Source organism: Oncorhynchus gorbuscha, linkage group LG09 (assembly GCF_021184085.1).
Source record: "Oncorhynchus gorbuscha isolate QuinsamMale2020 ecotype Even-year linkage group LG09, OgorEven_v1.0, whole genome shotgun sequence".
In the NCBI taxonomy this organism is placed as follows: Eukaryota; Metazoa; Chordata; class Actinopteri; order Salmoniformes; family Salmonidae; genus Oncorhynchus; species Oncorhynchus gorbuscha.
The window spans coordinates 86,712,329-86,738,443 of record NC_060181.1 but is presented as its reverse complement, the minus strand read 5'-3'; the positions used below and the strand labels follow the sequence as shown (position 1 = coordinate 86,738,443).

Genomic DNA, 26,115 nt, shown 5'->3' with positions numbered 1-26,115 from the left:
AAAATGGAGCTCTATAGGAGAAAGCCCTGCCTGAGATTCTCGGGACAATTAGGAGGCATGCGTCTTGTGACTGTAGCATACAGTGGGGCAAAAAAGTAGTTAGTCAGCCACCAATTGTGCAAGTTCTCCCACTTAAAAAGATGAGAGAGGTCTGTAATTTTCATCATAGGTACCCTTCAACTATGACATACAAAATGAGAAAAGAAAATCCAGAAAATCACATTGTATAATTTTTAATGAATTTATTTGCAAATTATGGTGGAAAATAAGTATTTGGTCAATAACAAAAGTTTATCTCAATACTTTGTTATATACCCTTTGTTGGCAATGACAGAGGTCAAACGTTTTCTTTAAGTCTTCACAAGGTTTTCACACACTGTTGCTGGTATTTTGGCCCATTCCTCCATGCAGATCTCCTCTAGAGCAGTGATGTTTTGGGGCTGTTGCTGGGCAACACGGACTTTCAACTCGCTCCAAAAATGTTCTATGGGGTTGAGATCTGGAGACTGGCTAGGACACTCCAGGACCTGCAATGCTTCTTACGAAGCCATTCCTTCATTGCCCGGGCGGTGTGTTTGGGATCATTGTCATGCTGAAAGACCCAGCCACGTTTCATCTTCAATGCCCTTGCTGATGGAAGCAGGTTTTCACTCAAAATCTCACGATACATGGCCCCATTCATTCTTTCCTTTACACGGATCAGTCGTCCTGGTCCCTTTGCAGAAAAACAGCCCCAAATCATGATGATCCCCAGATCGAGGGAGATTATCAGTGGTCTTGTATGTCTTCCATTTCCTAATAATTGCTCCCTCAGTTGATTTCTTCAAACCAAGCTGCTTACCTATTGCAGAGTCAGTCTTCCCAGCCTGGTGCAGGTCTACAATTTTGTTTCTGGTGTCCTTTGACAGCTCTTTGGTCTTGGCCATAGTGGAGTTTGGAGTGTGACTGTTTGAGGTTGTGGAAAGGTGTCTTTTATACTGACAACAAGTTCAAACAGGTGCCATTAATACAGGTAACGAGTGGAGGACAGATGAGCCTCTTAAAGAAGAAGTTACAGGTCTGTGAGAGACAGAAATCTTGCTTGTTTGTATGTGTAGGTATGTACGGCAGGACCAAATCGGAAAGATAGGTAGGAGCAAGCTCATGTAATGCTTTGTAGGTTAGCAGTAAAACCTTGAAATCAGCCCTTGCGTTAACAGGAAGCCAGTGTAGAGAGGCTAGCACTGGAGTAACATGATCACATTCTTTGGTTCTAGTCAAGATCCTAGCAGCCATGTTTAGCACTAACTTAAGTTGTGTAGTGTAGTGGTGTAGTGTGGGGTGGTGACACCAATAGAGAGCGAGAGTGACACAGAGGGAAGTCTCTGAGCATAATAAGGACATTTATCATGCACTAAAGAATATGAACACACACACACACACAGTTTACTGTTTCCGTTTACTCTCTGGGTCTGTGTGAACTTACATTCTCCTGAGTCATCTCTGTTTTGTTGTTTTCAGTCTACTTCTCTCATGAATAAGACATTACGCTTGTGTTCTTTCCTTATTGGTATGCTGATGTTTCTCCCTCTCACCACAAACGTCTTCACCCCCCCATCTCTCTTTCTACCCTTCGCCTCCTGCTGGACGTGACCTGTAAGATCCCAGTGAGACAGCAGACACATTGTATTTGTTGTTGTTGTTGTTATATGTGTCTCAATAAAGCATTAGAATAGTTGCAGGTTGATCGTTCACTCATGAAAGCAGACAGACTCTATTACTGCATCGGTTTTACTGTCTCTCTTTTTCTGCTTCCTCCAAGAGTCCCAAAAACATTAGAGCTCATCTGCCTAGTTTTACAATCATGTGCTGAGATGAGCTGGGATGAGTAGGAATTTACAGTGTGTGTTTTAAGTGCCTAACCGTTGCTAATTACCAATCAAATAACCGTTAAATCGAAATATCTTTCATGTGCTCGCAACCTCAAAATGTTTCCCTTCACCAAGCTATTTATCCAGGAGCTCTGCCAGGAGTGTGTGTGTTTTATATTCTTTATTGCATGATAAATGTCCCTGTTATGCTCAGAGAGACTCTCTCTCTATCTTGCTGTCACACACACTTAAATGTAGACTTCGCTATACCTCTTCCTCTGAAGGTTCAAGGGTTTCTGTCTCTGTAACTAACTTCAGACAGGAGCAATTATACTCACTAACCCCCATCTTCTTCTCTCTCTCTCTCTCTCTCTCTCTCTCTCTCTCTCTCTCTCTCTCTCTCTCTCTCTCTCTCTCTCTCTCTCTCTCTCTCTCTTTCTCTCTCTCTCTCATCCCCTCTCTCTCTCTCTCTCATCCTCCCTCTCTCTCTCTTCCCCTCTCTCTCTTTATCTCTCTCGTCCCTCTCTCTCTCTCTCTCTCTCTCTCTCTCTCTCTCTCTCTCTCTCTCTCTCTCTCTCTCTCTCTCTCTCTCTCTCTCTCTCTCTCTCTCTCATCCTCACTCTCTCTCTTCCCCTCTCTCTCTTTATCTCTCTCGCTCTCTCTCTTCCCCCTCTCCCTCTCTGTCTGTCTCTCTCTTCCCCCTCTCCCTCTCTGTCTGTCTCTCTCTTCCCCCTCTCCCTCTCTGTCTGTCTCTCTCTTCCCCCCTCTCCCTCTCTGTCTGTCTCTCTCTTCCCCCTCTCCCTCTCTGTCTGTCTCTCTCTTCCCCCTCTCCCTCTCTGTCTGTCTCTCTCTTCCCCCCTCTCCCTCTCTGTCTGTCTCTCTCTTCCCCCTCTCCCTCTCTGTCTGTCTCTCTCTTCCCCCTCTCCCTCTCTGTCTGTCTCTCTCTTCTCCCCTCTCCCTCTCTGTCTGTCTCTCTCTTCCCCCTCTCCCTCTCTGTCTGTCTCTCTCTTCCCCCTCTCCCTCTCTGTCTGTCTCTCTCTTCCCCCTCTCCCTCTCTGTCTGTCTCTCTCTTCCCCCTCTCCCTCTCTGTCTGTCTCTCTCTTCCCCCTCTCCCTCTCTGTCTGTCTCTCTCTTCCCCCTCTCCCTCTCTGTCTGTCTCTCTCTTCCCCCTCTCCCTCTCTGTCTGTCTCTCTCTTCTCCCCTCTCCCTCTCTGTCTGTCTCTCTCTTCCCCCCGGAGCTGCAGGAGATGTGACCCGTTTCTTGTTGCTTCTTTTGTCATAGTTGTGTCTCGGGGGTCATATGGGGGAGGGAATGCTGTCACCTCCAGGTAGGTGTTTGTCCCCCTGTGTGCTGAGAGTGTCAGGTTCTTGTCCAGTTCTGTCATTTAGGTTGCCACAGACTAGTACATGTCCCTGAATCTGGAAATAATTGATTTCCCCCTCCAGGATGGAGAAGCTGTCTTCATAAAAGTTTGGGGATTCTAGTGGTGTAGGTAGCACACATGAGGACATTTTTCTCTGTTGAGATAATTCAATTACATTTTCCTCATTAATCGCTAGCCAGCAATTAATAATAAACAGCCACTTTTCCTGTTTTGACTAATTTAATAGAGTGGGTTAGGTCTGCTCTATACCAAATTAGCATACCCCCTGAGCCGCTTCCCTGTTTCACACCTGGTAGTTTGGTTTGTGGGACTACCAGCTCTCTGTAACCTAGAGGGCAAGCAGTGGGTCCATCTACTCTGTACCATGTTTCTTGTAGGATGACAATGTCTGTATTTCAATTTCTCTGATGAAGTCTGGGTTCCTGCTCCTTAGTCCAAAGGCAGATTACCTCAGACCTTGTATATTCCAGGATCAGATAGTAAAAGCTTTGTGTTCCATAGTGGCTCTATCTCTCTCTCTCTCTGCCTGTGTGAGTGCCTGTATGAGTGGGTGTGTGAGTGCGTGTGTGTGTGAGTCTGTGTGTGAGTGCCTGTGTGAGTGTCTGTGTGAGTGCCTGTAAGAGTCTGTGTGTGTGCCTGTGTGAGTGCCTGTGTGAGTGCCTGTGTGAGTGCCTGTGTGAGTCTGTGTGTGAGTGCCTGTGTGACTGCCTGCGTGAGTGCGAGTGCGTGCCAGTGTGTGTGAGCTTGAATTATTGGAATGGATTTTGTATCCTTAACAAATTACAGGCAGCCACGTCAAAATGATTACACCTGTGTGTGTGCTATGCGTGCCTAAACACACATGCTATAGCAGATGGTGATCAGATTAAATCTTCATAGCGTCAGCAGCGTGATGTACAGAGGCACACTGCCCAGAGATGGTCAACCACACACACATACACACACACAGGCTGGAGAGCTACAGTGGCAAGAAAAAGTATGTGAACCCTTTGTAATTACCTGGATTTCTGCATAAATTTGACATAAAATGTGATCTGATCTTCATCTAAGTTTCACCAACAAACACACACAGAGTGGTAATACTAATAACACAGTCATTATTGTATTTTTATTGTATATATTGAACACATACAGTGACTTGCGAAAGTATTCACACCCCTTGGCATTTTTCTTATTTTGACCTGGAATTAAAATGGATTTTTGGGGGGTTTTTGGGGGGTTTGTATCATTTGATTTACACAACATGCTTACCACTTTGAAGATGCAAAATATTTTTGGGGTGAAACAAACCAGAAATAAGACCAAAAAAATGGAAAACTTGAGCATACATAACTATTCACCCCCTCAAAGTCAATACTTTGTAGAGCCATCTTTTGCAGCAATTACAGATGCAAATCTCTTGGGGTATGTCTCTACAAGCTAATCATATCTAGCCACTGGGATTTTTGCCCATTCTTCAAGGAAAAACTGCTCCAGCTCCTTCAAGTTGGATGGATTCCTCTGGTGTACAGCGATCTTTAAGTCATACCACAGATTCTCAATTGGATTGAGGTCTGGGCTTTGACTAGACCATTCCAAGACATTTAAATGTTTCCCCTTAAACCACTCGAGTGTTGCTTTAGCAGTATGCTTAGGGTCATTGTCGTGCTGGAAGGTGAACCTCCTTCCCAGTCTCAAATCTCTGTATTTAGCACCATCCATCATTCCTTCAATTCTGACCAGTTTCCCAGTCCCTGCCGATGAATAACATGCTGCCATCACCATGCATCAATGTGGGGATGGTTTTCTCGGGGTGATGAGAGGTGTTGGTTTTGCGCCAGACATAGTGTTTTTCTTGATGGCCAAAAAACTCAATTTTAGTCTCATCTGACCAGAGTATCTTCTTCCATATGTTTGGGGAGTCACTCACATGCCTTTTAGTGAACACCAAACTTGTTGGTTTATTTTTTTTCTTTAAGCAATGGCTTTTTTTCTGGACAGTCTTCTCGTAAAGCCCAGCTCTGTGGAGTGTACTGCTTAAAGTGGTCCTACGGACTGATACTCCAATCTCCGCTGTGGAGCTTTGCAGCTCCTTCAGGGTTATCTTTGGTCTCTTTGTTGCCTCTCTAATTAATGCCCTCCTTACCTGGTCTGTGAGTTTAGGTGAGTTTATTCTTTCAATTGTTTTTATAATGGATTTAATGGTGCTCCGTGGGATGTTCAAAGTTTCTGATATTTTTTATAACCCAACCCTGATCTGTGCTTCTCCACAACTTTGTCCCTGACCTGTTTGGAGAGCTCCTTGGTCTTCATGCTTGTTTGGTGGTGCCCCTTGCTTAGTGGTGTTGCAGACTCTGGGGCCTTTCAGAACAGGTGTATATATACTGGGATCATGTGACAGATCATGTGACACTTAGATTGCACACAGCTGGACTTTATTTAACTAATCATGTGAGTTCTGAATATAATTGGTTGTACCAGATCTTATTTAGGGGTTTCATAGCAAAGAGGATGAATACACATGCACGCACCACTATTCTTTTGTTTTTTTTCTTCATCAATTTGGACTGTTTTGTCCATTTCATGAAATCCAAATAAAAATATATTTAAATGACAGGTTTTAATGCAACAAAATAGGGAAAAAGCCAAGAGGCTGAATACTTTTGCAAGGCACCCTAATATAAACATTCACAGTGTAGATTTGGAAAAGAATGTGAACCCATACGCTAATGACTTCTCCAAAAGCTCATTGGAGTCAGGAGTCAACTAACCTGGAGTTGAGATTGGAGATTTTGGTTAGAGCAGCCCCCCAAAATTTGAGTTTGCTTTTCACAAGAAGCATTGCCTGATGTGAACCATGCCTCGAACAAAAGAGATCTCAGAAAAGATTAAGAAGTGTTGCCTTTCATTAAGCTGGAAATGGTTACAAAAGTATCTCTGAAAGTCAGTCTACAGCAAGACTAATTGTCTATAAATGGAGAAATTTCAGCACTGTTGCTACTCTGCCTAGGAGTGGCCCTCCTGCAAAGATGACTGCAAGAGCGCAGCGCAGAATGCTCATTGAGGTTAAGAAGAATTGTGGAGCGTCAGATATAGACTCTGGAACATGCTCAATGATGTTAAGAAGAATCCTAGAGTCAGATATAGACTCTGGAACATGCTCAATGAGGTTAAGAAGAATCCTAGAGTCAGATATAGACTCTGGAACATGCTCAATGATGTTAAGAAGAATCCTAGAGTCAGATATAGACTCTGGAACATGTTCAATGAGGTTAAGAAGAATCCTAGAGTCAGATATAGACTCTGGAACATGCTCAATGAGGTTAAGAAGAATCCTAGAGCGTCAGATATAGACTCTGGAACATGTTCAATGATGTTAAGAAGAATCCTATTGTCAGATATAGACTCTGGAACATGTTCAATGAGGTTAAGAAGAATCCTAGAGTCAGATATAGACTCTGGAACATGTTCAATGAGGTTAAAAAGAATCCTAGAGTCAGATATAGACTCTGGAACATGCTCAATGAGGTTAAGAAGAATCATAGAGTCAGATATAGACTCTGGAACATGCTCAATGATGTTAAGAAGAATCCTAGTGTCAGATATAGACTCTGGAACATGCTCAATGAGGTTAAGAAGAATCCTAGAGCGTCTGGAACATGTTCAATGAGGTTAAGAAGATATAGACTCTGGAACATGTTCAATGAGGTTAAGAAGATTCCTAGAGTCAGATATAGACTCTGGAACATGCTCAATGAGATTAAGAAGAATCCTAGTGTCAGATATAGACTCTGGAACATGCTCAATGATGTTAAGAAGAATCCTAGAGTCAGATATAGACTCTGGAACATGTTCAATGAGGTTAAGAAGAATCCTAGAGTCAGATATAGACTCTGGAACATGCTCAATGAGGTTAAGAATAATCCTAGAGTCAGATATAGACTCTGGAACATGTTCAATGAGGTTAAGAAGAATCCTAGAGTCAGCCAAAGACTTACAGACATCTCTGGAACATGCTAACATTTCTGTTGATGAGTCTACAGTACATAAAACACTAAACCAGATTGGTGTCCATCGGAGGAAATCACTGCTGTCCAAATAAAGTTTGCAAAAGAACACCTGCATGTTCCACAGCATTACTGGCAAAATATTCTGTGTACAGATGAAACTAAAGTTGTGTTGTTTGGAAGGAACACACAACACTATGTGTGGAGAAAAAAGGCACAGCACACCAACATCAAAACCTCATCTCAACTGTAAAGTATGGTGAAGGGAGCATCATGGTTTGGGGCTGCTTTGCTGCCTCAGGGCCTGGACAGCTTGCTATCATGAATTCCCAAGTTTATCAAGACATTTTGCAGGAGAATGTTAGGCTATCTGTCCGCCAATTGAAGCTCAACAGAAGTTGGGTGACGCAACAGGACAACGACCCAAAACACAGAAGTAAATCAACAACAGCATGGCTTGAACATAAGAATATACGCCTTCTGGAGTGGCCCAGTCAGAGTCCTGACCTCAACCTGAGTGGCCCAGTCAGAGTCCTGACCTCAACCTGATTGAGATGCTGTGAAATGACCTCAAGAGAGCGGTTCACACCAGACATCCCAAGAATATTGTAGAACTGAAGCAGTTTTGTAAAGAGGAATGGTCCAAAATTCCTCTTGACCGTTGTGCAGGTCTGATCCGCAACTACAGAAAATGCTTGGTTGAGGTTATTGCTGTCAAAGTAGGGTCAACCTGTTATTAAATCCAAGGGTTCACATACTTTTCCACCCTGCACTGTGAGCGTTTACACGGTTTGTTCAATAAAGACATAAAAATATATAATTGTTTGTGTGTTATTAGTTTAAGCAGACTGTGTTTATTGTTGTGATTTAGATGAAGATCAGATAAAAAGCTATGACCAATTTATGCAGAAATCCAAGTTTTTCTAAAAGGTCCATATACTTTTTTCTTCCCACTGTACATATTAACTGCTTATCTATATATATCTATAACCACTAATTTTGACTACCGCTTCTTGATGTAGTCAGTGATGTAGACGTGTGTGTGTGTGTGTGTGTGTGTGTGTGTGTGTGTGTGTGTGTGTGTGTGTGTGTGTGTGTGTGTGTGTGTGTGTGTGTGTGTGTGTGTGTGTGTGTGTGTGTGTGTGTGTGTGTGTGTGTGTGTGTGTGTGTGTGTGTGTGTGTGTGTGTGTGTGTGTGTGTGTGTGTGTGTGTACATTATCTCTGTTTCCTGGTTAAAAGCTGCTCCACTCAGTTCACTAAAAGTTCACACAGACAGATAGATGGAGAGAGAGAGATGGGTAGGGGTAGAGAGAGATGGGTAGAGAGAGATGGTAGAGAGAGATGAGTAGAGAGAGGTGGGGAAAGCGAGATGGGTAGAGAGAGATGGGTGGAGGTAGAGAGAGATGGGTAGAGGTAGAGAGAGGTGGGTGAAGGTAGAGAGATGGGGTAGAGAGAGATGGGTGGAGATGGAAGGTAGAGAGGGATGGGGGTAGAGAGAGATGGGTGGAGGTAGAGAGAGATGGGGGTAGAGAGAGATGGGTAGAGAGAAGGAGGGCTAGAGATGGGGGATGGGGGGGTAGAGAGATGGGGAGGGTATAGAGAGGGAAGGTATAGAGAGGGAGGGGTAGAGGGGAGGGGGGGAGGGGCAGAGAGGGAAGGGGAGGGGTAGAGAGGGGGAGGGGTAGAGGGGGAGGGGCGGAGGATATAGAGAGAGGGAGGGTATAGAGAGTGAGGGTAGAGAGGGGGAGGGTATAGAGAGGGAGGGTAGAGGGAGGGGTAGAGGGAGGGGTAGAGAGAAGGAGGGGAAGAGAGGGAGGGGTAGAGAGAAGGAGGGGTAGAGAGGGAGGGTATAGAGAGGGAGGGGTAGAGGGAGGGGTAGGGAGGGGGTAGAGAGGGGAGGGGTAGGAAGGGGGTAGGGAAGTATAGAGGGGAGGGGTAGAGAGGGGGAGGGGGAGAGAGGGGGAGGGGTAGAGAGGCGAGAGGGGGTAGAGAGGGGGAGGGGGTAGAGAGAGGGAGGGTAGAGAGAGGAGGGGAGGATATAGAGGAGGGAGGTATAGAGAGGGAGGGTGTAGAGAGGGAGGGGGAGAGAGGGAGGGTATAGAGAGGGAGGGTAGAGAGAGAGGGTATATCAAGGGAGGGTATAGAGAGGGGGGTAGAGAGGGAGGGTATAGAGGAAGGGGTAGAGAGGGTATAGAGAGGGAGGGGTAGAGGGATGGGAGGGTATAGAGAGGGAGGGTATAGAGGGAGGGGTAGAGCGGGAGGGTATAGAGAGGGAGGGGTAGAGAGGGAGGGATTGGGAGGGTATAGAGGGAGGGGTAGAGAGGAGGGTCGAGGAGGGTATAGAGGGAGGGGTAGGAGGGGAGGGAGAGGGAGGGTATAGAGAGGGAGGGGAGAGGAGGGGTAGAGAGGGAGGGTGTAGATTGGGAGGGTATAGAGAGGGAGGGTAGAGAGGGGGAGGGGAGGGAGAGAGGGAGGGGAGAGAGGGAGGGGAGAGAGAGGGGGAGGGGAGAGAGGGAGGGTATAGAGAGGGAGGGAATAGAGAGGGAGGGGAGAGAGGGAGGGTATAGAAAGGGAGGGTAGAGAGGGAGGGTATGGAGAGGGAGGGTATAGAGAGGGAGGGGTAGAGAGGGAGGGTATAGAGAGGGAGGGGTAGAGCCGGGAGGGTGGGGAGAGGGAGGATATAGAGAGTGAAGGGTAGAGAGGGAGGGGTAGAGAGGGATGGGGAGTCGGATATGGAGGAGAGAGGGAGGGAAAATGAGAGGAGAGAAAGAGCAACACCCACACACACTCTCTCTGAGGATATGTGAACTGTGTCATCTTTAATCAAAAACTGTGTAGCCTACACACACCTGAGGCAGGAGAGGCTCTGCTTTCCAAGGAAGGTGTGTGTGTGTGTGTGTGTGTGTGTGTGTGTGTGTGTGTGTGTGTGTGTGTGTGTGTGTGTGTGTGTGTGTGTGTGTGTGTGTGTGTGTGTGTGTGTGTGTGTGTGTGTGTGTGTGTGTGTGTGTGTGTGTGTGTGTGTGTGTGTGGGTGTGTGTGTGTGTGTGGACATGTTTCACTATTCTTCGGAGGACCAGAAGTTCCCACAACAGTAAACGAAAAATGTTTTGTCCTTGGTCCAAGGTCAAATGCTATTTCTAGAGGAATAGGGTTATGGTTAGAATTAGTGTCAGTGTTGGACTTACTAGGGTTAGTTTTAGGGTTAGAGTTAGGAGCTAGGGTTAGTTTTAGGGTTAGAGTTAGGAGCTAGGGTTAGTTTTAGGGTTAGAGTTAGGAGCTAGGGTTAGAGTTAGGAGCTAGGGTTAGTTTTAGGGTTAGGGTTCAAGTTAGGTTTTTAGGTTAGGGTTAAGGTTAGGATTTGGGTTGAAGTTAAGGTAAGAGTAGCGATTAGAGTTGGGGGATAGGGAAAATAGGATTTTGAATGGGACTGAATTGTGTGTCCCCACAATGTTAGCTGTACAAGACTGTGTGTTTGTGTGCATGCGTGTGTGTGCGTGTGCGTGCGTGTTTGTGTGTGTTTGTGTGCGTGCGCGTGTGCGTGCGTGCGTGCGTGTTTGTGTGCTGTAAGCACTAGGACTGTATTTACGAAGATCTTACCCCTGTGCTACCTCTGCCCTCGTCTCTGTGCCAACTAACAAACTACTGTGAGAGGTATGTGAGGGCAGTGGAAACCTTGCATTTACTAAACACCTCTCACTGACTGAGTGTTGGATAAGACAATTCCCCATCATAGAATGATACAATATCAGAAGTGACTGGAGTTGAGATGGAACTGCTAAAATGGAACGCTGGGTAGTGTCATCACGAGCGGTACAGCGGTCTAAGGCACTGCATCTCAGTGCGAGAGGTGTTTCTACTGGTTTGATTCCAGGCTGTATCACAACCGGCCATGATTGGGAGTCACATAAGGCGACGCACAATTGGCCCAGTGTCACCGGTGTTTGGCCATTGTAGGCCGTTATTGTAAAAAATAATTTGTTCTTAACTGACTTTCCTGGTTAAATAAATAAAATAGTCTCAAGGTCTTGTTGTGAGGTTGACCCAGCGACAGGATTTTTTACAGTGAGAAGGCTGACGAAGTCGATGGATTTTTCTTGCCAAAGTGAGGCTTTTTATTTGGAAGGTGAAGAAATAATGTAGCCGGTGACTGTACACGCATTTACAAAAACAAATACACAGGACGACCAACAAAAATGAGGCCTAATAAACTCAAAAGAAAAGCCGGGCTTCAATCCTGTACCTGGCAGCATGCCAACTGTTACCTGTTTGTCTCTGACCTGCAAACAAAGAAATGACTGAGTTTAAATACCCATGTTGCGTCTGACCAATGGGAAGCCCTTACACAATCTGTTCGATTAACATTCAAAGCACATGAATACCATACATGTTGAGATAATCAACATATGTCTTCATACCAGCTAAACCCTCATACTTTAGAGCAGGAATACCATCTGGGATATAAAATGTATGTCCCGTCAGGATAAGTTACTACTATTCAATAACTATGTGCTCGAACAACGCCCCATTTACATGTCAATTCTCTGAACAGGAAATGAACTGTGTCCGTGGGGTTTGAGGTCAAGGTTCTCTACAAACCAGTCACGTTCTACCACACCGTTCTCAACAAACCATTTCTGTATGGACCTCGCTTTGTGCCACCAGGGGCATTGTCATGCTGAAACAGGAACTGTTCTTGTGCTGACATTGCTTCCAGAGGCAGTTTAGAACTCGGTAGTAATTGGCACCCCCTCAGGAGAAGACCAAGAGGGCAACTCGGACATCGGAACAGCCTCCGGCTCGGGAACAGCCCCCTCTGTTGGCAAGTCGACCTCTAGCACCTCCACTAGGAACCGCCACACCTGGCCCAGCCTCTCCAACGGATTCCTGAATGGGTAGGCAGTGCTACCACGGCTGTGGGAAGTCCTTGATGGCACACTCAACGAGCTCAGCAGCCACCCAGATCTGGTCATCCTTGGCGTTCAGCTAGCACCACCAGTAATTAGCCGCATCATGCATCTCCACTGTCACGCTGCCGACCTCCATCTTGTTAGAATTTGCCTGCACTCCTCTCTGTGACAGGGTTTTCCGGAACTTCTGACACCATTTGTGAAGTTAGTATCTCACTTCTGACACCATTGGTGAGATTAGTATCTCACTTCTGACACCATTGGTGAGATTAGTATCCCACTTCTGATCGTTCAAAACATGTTTACAAAGAGAACTATACCTAGCGGCACAAAACAAAAGATTTTGAGCGCACAAACCAATTTCCGTCGACGCACAACAAACTCATGTTTCTTCTCATTACATGTGATCCACAATAATCAAGAGGGCATCTCTAACCCATATGATTATCAATAAATACATGTGCTACTCATAAACTGTTCCATAAACAATGTCAGGTCATTAATACTAGGCATCTCTTTAGATGAGTGACAGCGATGATAGATAAGTGACAGAGATGATAGATAAGTGACAGAGATGATAGGTAAGTGACAGAGATGATAGATAAATGACAGAGATGATAGATAAGTGACAGAGATGATAGATAAATGACAGAGATGATAGATAAATGACAGAGATGATAGATAAGTGACAGAGATGATAGGTAAGTGACAGAGATGATAGGTAAGTGACAGAGATGATAGATAAATGACAGAGATGATAGATAAGTGACAGAGATGATAGATAAATGACAGAGATGATAGATAAATGACAGAGATGATAGATAAGTGACAGAGATGATAGATAAATGACAGAGATGATAGATAAATGACAGAGATGATAGATAAATGACAGAGATGATAGATAAATGACAGAGATGATAGATAAGTGACAGAGATGATAGATAAGTGACAGAGATGATAGGACGATCATCACAGGGGTACTGCAGATACATTCATGAACAATTATTGTATAAATGTATGAGCTGTTAATTTGTTCTGTCCTGTATACAATGGTGTAAAGTACTTAAGTACAAGTAATTTAAAGTACTACTTAAGTAGTTTTTTGGGGTATCTGTACATTATTTTACTATTTATATTTTTGCCTACATTTACTTTTACTTCACTATATGTTCCTAAAGAAATTACTCCAAACATTTTACTTGACACCCAAAAGTACTCGTTATATTTTGAATGCTGAGCAGGACAGAAAAATGGTCCAATTCACGCACTTATGAAGAGAACATCCCTGGTCATCCCTTCTGCCTCTGATCTGACGGTCTCACTAAACACACATGCTTCATTTGTAGATTATGTCTGTGTTGGAGTGAGCCCCTGGATATCCATTCATTTTAAAAACAAGAAAATGTGGCCAACTGCTTTGCTTAAAATAAGCCATTTGAAATGATTTATACTTCTACTTTCACTTTTAATACTTAAGTATATTTTAAACCAAATACTTTTAGACTTTTACTCAAGTAGTATTTTCCTGGGTGACTTTTACTTGAGTCATTTTTCTATTAAGGTATCTTTACTTTTACTATGAGATGTTAATGTGTTCTGTCCTGTATAAAGGTATGAGATGTTAATGTATTCTGTCCTGTATAAAGGTATGAGATGTTAATGTGTTCTGTCCTGTATAAAGGTATGAGATGTTAATGTGTTCTGTCCTGTATAAAGGTATGAGATGTTAATGTGTTCTGTCCTGTATAAAAGGTATGAGATGTTAATGTGTTCTGTCCTGTATAAAGGTATGAGATGTTAATGTATTCTGTCCTGTATAAAGGTATGAGATGTTAATGTGTTCTGTCCTGTATAAAGGTATGAGATGTTAATGTGTTCTGTCCTGTATAAAGGTATGAGATGTTAATGTATTCTGTCCTGTATAAAAGGTATGAGATGTTAATGTGTTCTGTCCTGTATAAAAGGTATGAGATGTTAATGTGTTCTGTCCTGTATGTATGAGAAAATTCTGTCCTGTATGAGAGATGTTAATGTGTTCTGTCCTGTATAAAGGTATGAGATGTTAATGTGTTCTGTCCTGTATAAAGGTATGAGATGTTAATGTGTTCTGTCCTGTATAAAAGGTATGAGATGTTAATGTGTTCTGTCCAGTATAAAAGGTATGAGATGTTAATGTGTTCTGTCCTGTATAAAAGGTATGAGATGTTAATGTGTTCTGTCCTGTATAAAAGGTATGAGATGTTAATGTATGCGTTCTGTCATGTGCAGGGGTCCATTCAGTGTGGTACGAAGATGTATCAACAGAGACGCAGGACAGCAGTTTGCTGTGAAGATCGTAGACGTGGCCCAGTTTACCTCCAGCCCTGGTCTCAGCACAGAGGGTGAGAGAGCACACACACACATACATACATACACAATTTATCCTTCTCTCCGTTGTGTGTGGATGCTGATGGTTATAGAGGCAAACATGTACACACTATCAGCTGGCTCATTGATCTCCAGAGAGAGAGATGCTGCACAATATGACCGCACGGCAGGGGTCTATCCAGACACACAGTTGGACTCGTATGAGGAAACTTTAAGATTTCACCCTCCCTCTCAGAGTCAGGCACGGTGTGTGTGTGTGTGTGTGTGTGTGTGTGTGTGTGTGTGTGTGTGTGTGTGTGTGTGTGTGTGTGTGTGTGTGTGTGTGTGTGTGTGTGTGTGTGTGTGTGTGTGTGTGTGTGTGTGTGTGTGTGTGTGTGTGTGTGTGTGTGTGTGTGTGTGTGTGTGTGTGTGTCGGTTCTCCCAATGTCCTCCCTCTGATCTGGTACTCCTAATAACCCTTTACCTCCGCGCCTGAGGTAGAAACGATCACACAAGACATTTTGATAGTTCAGTTATCTTTTGTAAAAACAACCACAAAGAGCTCAGTGAGTCGTGAAATGATGTCTGCACGAAGCACTAGACTCTCCACACTGACCTCAGAAAGACAGACAGACAGACAGACAGACAGACAGACAGACAGACAGACAGACAGACAGACAGACAGACAGACAGACAGACAGACAGACAGACAGACAGACAGACAGACAGACAGACAGACAGACAGACAGACAGACAGACAGACAGACAGACAGACAGACAGACAGACAGACAGACAGACAGACAGACAGACAGACAGACAGACAGACAGACAGACAGACAGACAGACAGACAGACAGACAGACAGACAGACAGAGAGTTCTATCTATCTGTTCTATCTGTGTTTTAAGAGGGGAAGATTGCAGGGTTCAATCTCGGTGAAGTCCATGGCTTGTAGATACTATAGCTTCCACCTCTCATTATGATTTATCTTCCTTTTCTTGGCTCAAGCATGCACATTCCTAACCACCCACACACCCACACACACACACACACTGAGCCAATTGAGGGTAAATTGACAGCAGTGTTTCTTTGCATGACTGTCTACCACACACAGAGGCAGGCAACTGATGGCATCTCATCAGCAATGGAGAATCATGCTGATTGTTCCCTTCCCCTTCCAGATCTACATTATATTATTATATATTATATTACATTACCACTTTGTTCTGCCTAACCATTGGCTCTACCGCTGCAAATTATACTTAGTGACCGTTACACTTACCTCCTATGAGAAGCAGAGAGAAAGACGGACAGACGGATGGACGGACAAACAGACGGACTGACAGGAAGTCTGTCTCCAGTATGTATATGGGGACAGACAGATAGACAAACAGACAGACACACGGAGGGAGGGCGGGAGGGAGGGAGGGAGGGAGGGAGGGAGGGAGGGAGGGAGGGAGGGAGGGAGGGAGGGAGGGAGGGGGAGGGAGGGAGGGAGGGAGGGAGGGAGGGAGGGAGGGAGGGAATGGGAGATGGATAAAGAGACAGTCAGAAAGAATGGTGTGAGGAAGGGAAAGAAAGAGAGAGAAAGACAGAAGTTCTGTGAGATCTTTCTGTGCTCTATTGATGCTGTCTAGTGACACTGTTATTTCTGTGCTCTATTGAGGCTGTCTTGTGAGACGGTTCTTTCTGTGCTCTATTGATGCTGTCTAGTGAGACGGTTCTTTCTGTGCTCTATTGATGCTGTCTTGTGAAACGGTTCTTTCTGTGCTCTATTGATGCTGTCTTGTGAGACGGTTCTTTCTGTGCTCTATTGATGCTGTCTTGTGAGACGGTTCTTTCTGTGCTCTATTGATGCTGTCTTGTGAGACTGTTCTTTCTGTGCTCAATTGAGGTTGTCTAGTCAATCAATCAATCAAATGTATTTATAAAACCCTTCTTATGTCAGCTGATGTCACAAAGTGCTGTACAGGAACCCATCCTAAAACCCCAAACAGCGAAAGCAATGCACGGTGGCTAGGAAAAACCTACCACATTCGGTGAACAGGTCAGGTTTCCATAGCCTCAGGCAGCAGCAGCACGACCAGGTGGACTGGGGACAGCAAGGAGTCATCAGGCCAGGTAGTCCTGAGGCATGGTCCTAGGGCTCAGGTCCTCCTCCGAGAGAAAGAAAGAATGAAAGTAAAGAGAGAAAGAAAGAAAGAATGAAAGAAAGAGAGAGAGAATTAGAGAGAGCATACTTAAATTCAGACAGGACACCGGATAAGACAGGAGAAATACTATAGATATAACAGACTGACCCTAACCCCCCGACACATAAACTACTTCAGCATATATACTGGAGGCTGAGACAGGAGGGGTCGGAAGACACTGTGGCCCCATCCGACGATACCACCGGACAGGGCCAAACAGGCAGGATATAACCCCACCCACTTTGCCAAAGCACAGCCCCCACACCACTACAGGTATATTCCACAAGATCTCAGCCACGGCACGAACCCAAGGGGGGCGCCAACCCCGACAGGAAGATCACGTCAGTGACTCAACCCACTCAAGTGATGCACCCCTCCAAGGGACGGCATGGAAGAGCACCAGTAAGCCAGTGACTCACTCCCTGTAATAGGGTTAGAGGCAGAGAATCCCAGTGGAGAGAGGGGAACCGGCCAGGCGTAGACAGCAAGGGAGGTTCGTTGCTCCAGTGCCTTTCCATTCACCTTCACACTCCTGGGCCAGACGACATTCAATCATAGGACCTACTGAAGAGATGAGTCTTCAATAAATACTTAAAAGGTCGAGACCGAGTCTGCGTCTCTCACATGGATAGGCAGACCATTCCATAAAAATGGAGCTCTATAGGAGAAAGCCCTGCCTTCAGCTGTTTGCTTAGAAATTCTAGGGTCAGTTAGGAGGCCTGCGTCTTGTGACTGCAGCATACGTGTAGGTATGTACAGCAGGACCAAATTGGAAAGATGGGTAGGAGCAAGCCCATGTAATGCTTTGCAGGTTAGCAGTAAAACCTTGAAATCAGCCCTTGTCTAAACAGGAAGCCAGTGTAGAGAGGCTAGCACTGGAGTAATATGATCACATTTTTTGGTTCTAGTCAAGATTCTAGTAGCCTTGTTTGGCACTAACTGAAGTGAATTTAGTGCTTTATCCGGATAGCCGGAAAGTAGGGCATTGAAGTAGTCTAACCTAGAAGTGACAAAAGCATGGATACATTTTTCTGCATAATTTTTGGACAGAAAATTTCTGATTTTTGCAATGTTACATAGATGGAAAAAAGCTGTCCTTGAAACAGTCTTGATATGTTTGTCAAAAGAGAAATCAGGGTCCATAGAATGCCAAGGTCCTAACAAAAGGCTTAACTTCTTGTTAATCCAGCCGCTGTGTCAGATTTCAAAAATGCTTTATGGCGAAAGTAAACCATGTGATTATCTGAGGATGCCCCGCATACAATCACATGAAAGTCATATTTCAACCTGGCAGGTGTGCCACAAAAGTCAGAAATAGTGATAAAATGAATGCCTTACCTTTGAAGATCTTCTTCAGTTGGCACTCACTACAAAAGTCTAATGGTTTTAAATGACTGTTTTGTATTGTCTGGAAACTCACTTGTAGAATTCGCTTGCAGTAGGTCTCTTAAAAAAGAGAAGCCGTGCAAGGTTATTAAACAGAGGTGCCTAGTTATTCTTCTTTTGTTGATATCAGGTAACGTGGCCCTGACATGCAATGTCTCCAAACCCCCTCTGATTTTAAATCTAGATCTGGTTTTGGTATTCTTCATTTAAATGTATGCAGCCTGTTGTCAAAAATGTATAGGTTAGTATTTCGGCTAAATCAACTGATGCTGATGTAATTGTGTTTTCTGAAACCTGGCTCAGCAAGTCTGTTTTTGATAAGGATATTTGTATAAGTGGTTGCAAAGTGTATCGCACTGATCGGGTTAAGAAAGGTGGGGGTGTGGCTATATATGTAAAAACTAAATTCCCTTTAAGTGTGGCAAAGTCTGAAACTATTTGTAAACAGTTGGAATTTCATGCTTTGAATATTGAGGTTTCAAAGGTCTCTCTATAACTGCGATTGGCTGTTATAGACCCCCCTCTGCTTTCGGTGATGCATTCTCTTCTCTGATGCACCTTATGTCTAAATTTCTTTCCAGTGGAATTATCTTGTTGGTGATCTCAACTGGTGTTGGTTAAAGCCGGTGTCTGATGATTTAAAAATGTTTTGTAATTCTATGAATCTTACCCTAACTATCTGTTTGATAGAACTCAGTGCACTCAATTTGATGGGCTTATGTCTGTTAAATTGTCTGTCTTTAATGGTGTGCCCCAAGGCTCTGTACTTGGTCTCCTCTTATGCAATATTTATATAAATGATTTAGACAAATGTCCAAAATGCTCAACTTCATTTTTATACTGATGATACTGTTATTTACTGTTGTGCCTCGTCTCTTACAAAATCTTTCCAGAACTTGCAAACTGCTTTTTATACTGTTCAACATACCTTGTGTCAATTGAAGCTTATCCTCAATACTGACAAAACTAAACGAATGGTGTTTTCTAAAGCAAGAAATAGACCTTTGAAACTTTCACCTATTACTACTGTAACCTCATATAAATATCTTGGAATTTTAATTGATGACGGCCTCTCTTTTAAATTGCATATTCAACATCTTACAAAAAAAATCTAAGCTGAAACTGGGATTTTATTTTAGGAATAAGGCCTGTTTTTCTTTTGAAGCCAGAAGGAGGCTAGTATCAGCTACATTTATGCCTTTACTCCACTATGGGGATATTTTATATATTAATGCTTCCGCTCAGTGTTTGAGATCAATTGACACCCTTTACCATGGCACTTTGAGATTTATTTTAAACTGCAAAACCCTTACGCACCACTGCACTTTTGTATACCAGGGTTGGCTGGCCTTCTCTAGTCACTCGTAGGCTCAGTCACTGGTATACTTTCATTTACAAAGCCATTTTGTGTTTACTACCTTTTTATTTGGGCATTTTTATTGTTCAGAAATGTGGTGGGTACTCTCTTCGTTCGCTGGACTTTATCCTGCTAACTGTTCCAAATGTCCGAACTGAATTTGGTAAAAGGGCTTTTATGTACTCTGCGCCATCGTCTTGGAACGCCTTACAAAATACTTTTAAACTGGAAGAACTTGTCCCGATTGGTGTTTTTAAATCACTGATGAATGATCTTGAGACTGATTTCCTGACCTGTCAATGTTTTTAATTTGCTGTTTTTGATTTTGTTATACTCTTATGAATTCTATGGTTTTTACTAGATTACTTGTAGTTTTTCATGTTGTTTGTCTGGAATTTTTGTAATGACTTGGTGCTGCCTATCTTTGCCAGGACGCTCTTGAAAAAGAGATTTTAAATCTCAGTGAGCCATTCCTGGTTAAATAAAAGTTAAATCAAATAATAAGGGTATCCCATAGAAAACAATTGGAAAATCCTATGACCTCAATTTTTATTTTCCCTGGATGGTTTGTCCTCTGGGTTTCGAATGCCATATCAGTTGTGTTATACTCACTTATACTCAGACATTATTTTAACAGTGTTAGAAACTTCAGAGGGTTTTCTATCAAAATCTACCAATTATATTAATTTCCTAGCTTCTGTGCCTGAGTAACAGGCAGTTTACTTTGGGCACGCTTTTCATCCGGAGGTGAAAATATTGCCCCCTACGCAGGAGAGGTTAAGTCACTGTGTTGTTTGGTAGCTGATCCGGCCTGATCTGGCCTGGCCAACAGTATGTGGACATGCTCGTCGAACACCTCATTCCAAAATCATGGGCATTAATATGAAGTTGTTCCCCCCTTTGCTGCTATAACAGCCTCCACTGTTCTGGGAAGGCTTTCCACTAGATGTTGGAACATTGCTGCAGGGACTTACTTCCATTCATCCACAAGAGTGTTATTGAAGTCAGGCGCTGATGTTAGGTGATTAGGCCTGGCTCGCAGTCAGCGTTCCATTTCATCCCAAAGGTTCTTGATGGGGTTGAGGTCAGGGGTCTGTGCAGGACAGTCAATTTCTTCCACACCAACCTCAACAAACCATTTCTGTATGGACGTCGGTTGTGCACGGGGGCATTGTCCTGCCGAAACAGGAAAGGGCCTTCCCCAAACTGTTGACACAAAGTTGGAAGCACGTAATGGTCTAGCATGTATACTGTGGCATTAAGATTTCTCTTCACTGGAACTAAGGGGCCTAGACCGAACCATGAAAAACAGCCCCACACCATTATTCCTCCCCCACCAAACTTTATAGTTGGCATTATGCATTGGGTCAGGTAGTGTACTCCTGGCATCCTCCAAACTCAGATTTGTCCTTCGGACTGCCAGATGGTAAAGCTTCATTCATCACTCCAGAGAACACGTTTCCACGGCTCCAGAATTCAATGGCGGCAAGCTTTACACCACTCAAGCCGAGAGCTGGTATTGTGCAATGGTGATGTTAGGCTTGTGTGCGGCTGCTCGGCCACGGAAACCATTTCATGAAGCTCCCAACGAACAGTTATTGTGCTGACATTGCTTGAAGAGGCCATTTGGATCTCGGTAGTGAGTGTCGCAACCGAGGACAGACCATTTTTACGAGCTACGTGCTTCAGCACTCGGCGGTTCCTGTGAGCTTGTGTGGCCTACCACTTCGTGGCTGAGCCGTTGTGTTGCTCCAAGACATTTCCGCTTCACAATAGCAGCACTTAGAGTTGACCGGGGCAGCTCTAGCAGAGAAGAAATTTGACAAACTGACTTGTTGGAAAGGTGGCATCCTCTGATGGTGCCATGTTGAAAGTCACTGAGCTCTCAGTAAGGCCATTCTACTGCCAATGTTTGTCTATGTAGATTGCATGTGTCATGTTTGTCATTTATTATCATGTCTTGTCCCTGTGCTCCCCATTCTATTCGTTTCCCTCTGCTGGTCTTATTAGGTTCTTTCCCTCTTTCTATCCCTCTCTCTCCCCCTCCCCCTCTCACTCTCTCGCTCTCTCTTCTCTCTATCGTTCCGTTCCTGCTCCCAGCTGTTCCTATTCCCCTAATCATCATTTAGTCTTCCCACACCTGTTCCCGATCCTTTCCCCTGATTAGAGTCCCTATTTCTTCCTTTGTGTTCCGTTCCTGTCCTGTCGGTTCCTTGTTTAGAATTCACCGTGCTGTGATTGTGTATCGCCCTGTCCTGTCGTGTTTTTGCCTTCATCAGATGCTGCGTGTGAGCAGGTGTCTCTGTCAGCTACGGCCTGCGCCTACCCGAAGCGACCTGCAGTCTGTGGCCGCTTCTCCTGTTATTCCCCTCTACAGACTAGAGGATTTCTGTTATTCCCTGTTTGGACATTTCCTGTTAAGGATTCAGGATTTGTCGTTTTCTGTTTGGACTTGAATAAACTCTGTTTCTGTTAAGTCGCTTTTGGGTCCTCTTTCACCTGCATGACAGCATGGCTGTGTGCTCAATTTTATACACCTTTTAGCAATGGGTGTTGCTGAATTTGAAGGGGTGTTCACATACTTTTTTATACTTTTCTAGAGAAACACTGCTCCATTCTGAGAGCCAGACTGGCATAACATTTCCATACAGAGAAAATGTAAAGGTTTTGAAAATATATTTGAAAAACGTCATTATTCTCATCATTTTTACTACTAGTGTTATTTATTACTTCGGTAGTGATTTATGCAATTGAGCCATCTGTGCATGCTGTAAAAATGAGCTGTCAGGTTAAGTGGCTTTCTAAGTCTGCATGACTGTTTGAGTATAGCTTCTCTTTCTACCACACAGTCAAGCCCCTACAAACACCTTGTGAACGAGGGATCATGTATCCTGCTTCACAGAGGAGAAATATCTACCAGAGCCAGGGATTTATGTCATCCTAACGTTCTCATTAAGCGAGTGATGAAAACAGAGGGATGGAAAACGACAGAGAAAAACAGAAATAAATCTGAAATTAATCTTCCATTTCTCTCCATCACCATCCATCTCCTTTATATCCTATCACAAGCCTTGGCTGGAGCGCTGGGAAATCTATCAACCGTACACACAGACACACACACAGCACACACACACACACACACACACACACACACACACACACACACACACACACACACACACACACACACACACACACACACACACACACACACACACACACACACACACACACACACACACACACACACACACACACACACACACACACACACACACACACACACACACACACACACACATACAACTGATGGCAGCAACACTGTTCCCTTTGGTGATTTAATATTTTTTATTTTTCACATGATGGTAGAAAAGAGAACAGTTACTGTGATCATCTTTAATACAGGAGCAGAGACACACACACAACGCTGCACAGAGCCTAGGGACAGGCCAAAAGGACCCAGACAGGGGTCACACACACAACGCTGCACAGAGCCTAGGGACAGGCCAAAAGGACCCAGACAGGGTGTGGCCCAGTGATTGATCGGCCAGCAAGGGTCTCACACACTAATGTATAGCTTTCCTACACACACACACATTCGCTCTGTTTACAAACACACATTTGGCTCACATGTAACTCAGTCAAGCAGTGAAATCACATTTAAATAACTGATTTTAAAAAACTACACCTTATGGAACAGTGTAGGGACACACACACACACACACAGACACACACTTATATTTCAATATCGTTATTTTTTTGTGTTATTGATTTCGTATTGTAGATATATAGTGGTAGAGTAGTGTGTTATAATGTGTTGTATTGTAGATATATAGTGGTAGAGTAGAGTGTAATAATGTATTGTATTGGAGTTATATAGTGGTAGAGTAGTGGTGTAATAATGTGTTGTATTGTAGATATATAGTGGTAGAGTAGTAGTGTAATGTGTTGTATTGTAGATATATAGTGGTGTAATAATGTATTGTATTTGTAACGTCGTTCGTCTGTTGTATGAAGAGAGTCAGACCGAAATGCAGCGTGTAGGTTACTCATGACTTTAATGAAGTAAATCGCGGAATAACTGAAACTGAAATAACTGAATAAATACAAAACAACAAACGGAACGAGAAACTACTTACAGCCTATCTGGTGACTACAACACAGAGACAGGGACAAACACCCACAAAATACAACGCGAAAGTCAGGCTGTCTAAATACGGTTCTCAATCAGAGACAACGACAAGCAGCTGACTCCAATTGAGAATCGCCTCAGGCAGCCAAGCCTAACTAGACACACCCCTAATCATACACAATCCCAATTACTACAAACCCCAATACGAAACACAACAATTAAACCCATGTCACACCCTGGCTTACCCAAACATATACCAAAAACACAAAATATAATGACCAAGGCATGACAGAACCCCCCCCCCCTAAGGTGCGGACTCCGGGACGCACCTCAAGAGCATAGGGAGGGTCCTGGTGGGCGTCTGTCCATGGTGGCGGTTCTGGCTCGGTACGTGGACCCCACTCCATAAATGTCCTATTTCCTCCCCTTTGCGTTCTGGGATAATCCACTTTCTCCGCCGACCATGGCCTAATAGTCCTCACCCAGATCCCCACATAACTGAGGAGCAGCTTGTGACAGAGGGACAGCTCAGGACAGAGGGGCAGCTCAGGACTGAGGGGCAGCTCAGGACAGAGGGGCGTCTCAGGACAGAGGGGCAGCCCGGGACAGAGGGGCAGCTCGGGACAGAGGGGCAGCTCGGGACAGAGGGGCAGCTCGGGACAGAGGGGCAGCCCGGAACAGAGGGGCAGCCCGGGACAGAAGCAGCCTGGTACTGAGGGGAAGCCCGGTACAGAGAGGCAGCCCAGTACTGAGAGGAAGCACAGTACTGAGAGGAAGCTCAGTACTGAGAGGAAGCTCAGGCAGGTAGTAGGCTCCGGTAAATCCTGGCTGGCTGGTGGAACTGGATGATTCAGGTTGTCTGGCCGATCTAGAAGATCTTGGCAGACTGGCACTTCTGGCGGATCCTGGCAGACTGGCACTTCTGGCGGATCCTGGCAGACTGGCGACGCTGGGCTGACTGGCGGCGCTGGGCAGACTGGGAGCACTGGGAAGACTGGGAGCACTGGGCAGACTGGGAGCACTGGGCAGACTGGGAGCACTGGGCAGACTGGGAGCACTGGCGGCGCTGGGCAGACTGGGAGCACTGGGCAGACTGGGAGCACTGGGCAGACTGGGAGCACTGGCGGCGCTGGACAGACTGGAGACTCCGGCAGCGCAGGAGAGGAGAAAGGCTCTGGCTGTGCTAAACAGGTGGGAGACTCCAACAGCGCAGGAGAGGAGAAAAGCTCTGGCTGCGCTAAACAGGCGGGAGACTCCGATAGCGCAGGAGAGGAGAACAGCTCTGGCTGCGCTAAACAGGCGGGAGGCTCCAACAGCGCAGGAGAGGACAAAAGTGCTGGCTGCGCTGAACAGGCGAGGCGCACAGGAGGCCTGGTGCGTGGTGCTGGAACTGGTGGTACTGGATCTAGGACACGCACAGGAAGCCTGGTGCGGGGAGCTGCTACCGGAGGACTGGTGTGTAGAGGTGGCTCTGGATAGACCGGACCGTGCAGGCGCACTGGAGCTCTTGAGCACCGAGCCTGCCCAAGCTTACCTGGCTCGATGCCCACTCTAGCCCGGCCAATAGGAAGGGCTGGTATGTGCCGCACCTGGCTCTGCACCCGCACTGGAAACACTGTGCGCTCCATAGCATAACACGGTGCCTGCCCGGTCTCACTAGCCCAACGGTGAGCACAGGGAGTATGCGCAGGTCTCCTACCTGGCATAACTATTCTCCCTTCTAGCCACCCCCCAATAAATTTTTGGGGGTGACTTTCCGGCTTCCAACCGCGTCGCCGTGCTGCCTCCTCATACCTGCGCCTCTCCGCTTTAGCTGCTTCTATTTCCTCCTTGGGACGGCGATATTCTCCCGGCTGCGCCCAGGGTCCTTTACCGTCTAATATCATCTCCCAAGACCAGAAGTCCTCATATTGCTGCTCCTCAATATTAACAGGGAGAGTAGGCTCAGGTCTGACTCCTGACTCAGCCACTCTCTCTCTGTGCTTTCCCCGTTACTTTCGGTCTTCGCTCTGCGTCTCCGTGCTTTCTTTTTCGACTCCATACGTCTATAGCCCTCTTCGCATTGCTGTAGGGAATCCCAGGCGGGCTCCTGCACTCGCTCTGGGTCGGCCGCCCACCTGTCGATTTCTTCCCACGTAGTATACTCCATGCTTCTGCTGTCCATAACGTCCTCCTTCAGATCCTGCCAGTTCACACGCTGCTCGGTCTGTGAGTGGTGGGTGTTTCTGTAACGTTGTTCGTCTGTTGTATGAAGAGAGTCAGACCGAAATGCAGCGTGTAGGTTACTCATGACTTTAATGAAGTAAATCGCGGTACATGAAATAACTGAATAAATACAAAACAACAAACGGAACGAGAAACTACTTACAGCCTATCTGGTGACTACAACACAGAGACAGGGACAAACACCCACAAAATACAACGCGAAAGTCAGGCTGTCTAAATACGGTTCTCAATCAGAGACAACGACAAGCAGCTGACTCCAATTGAGAATCGCCTCAGGCAGCCAAGCCTAACTAGACACACCCCTAATCATACACAATCCCAATTACTACAAACCCCAATACGAAACAC

General features: G+C 45.1%; 1 protein-coding gene across 14 annotated transcripts in view; it reads left to right on the top strand.

Annotated features, from left to right (window-relative positions):
* LOC124044226 (peripheral plasma membrane protein CASK-like) overlaps positions 1-26,115 on the top strand; it is a 253,203-nt gene that overhangs the window by 69,178 nt on the left and 157,910 nt on the right. For all 14 annotated transcript variants that reach the window (XM_046363804.1, XM_046363802.1, XM_046363817.1 and 11 more), the window contains one exon: positions 14,397-14,509. In XM_046363804.1, coding sequence (XP_046219760.1) covers positions 14,397-14,509 — 113 coding nt within the window. The remainder of the gene's footprint in view (positions 1-14,396; positions 14,510-26,115) is intronic.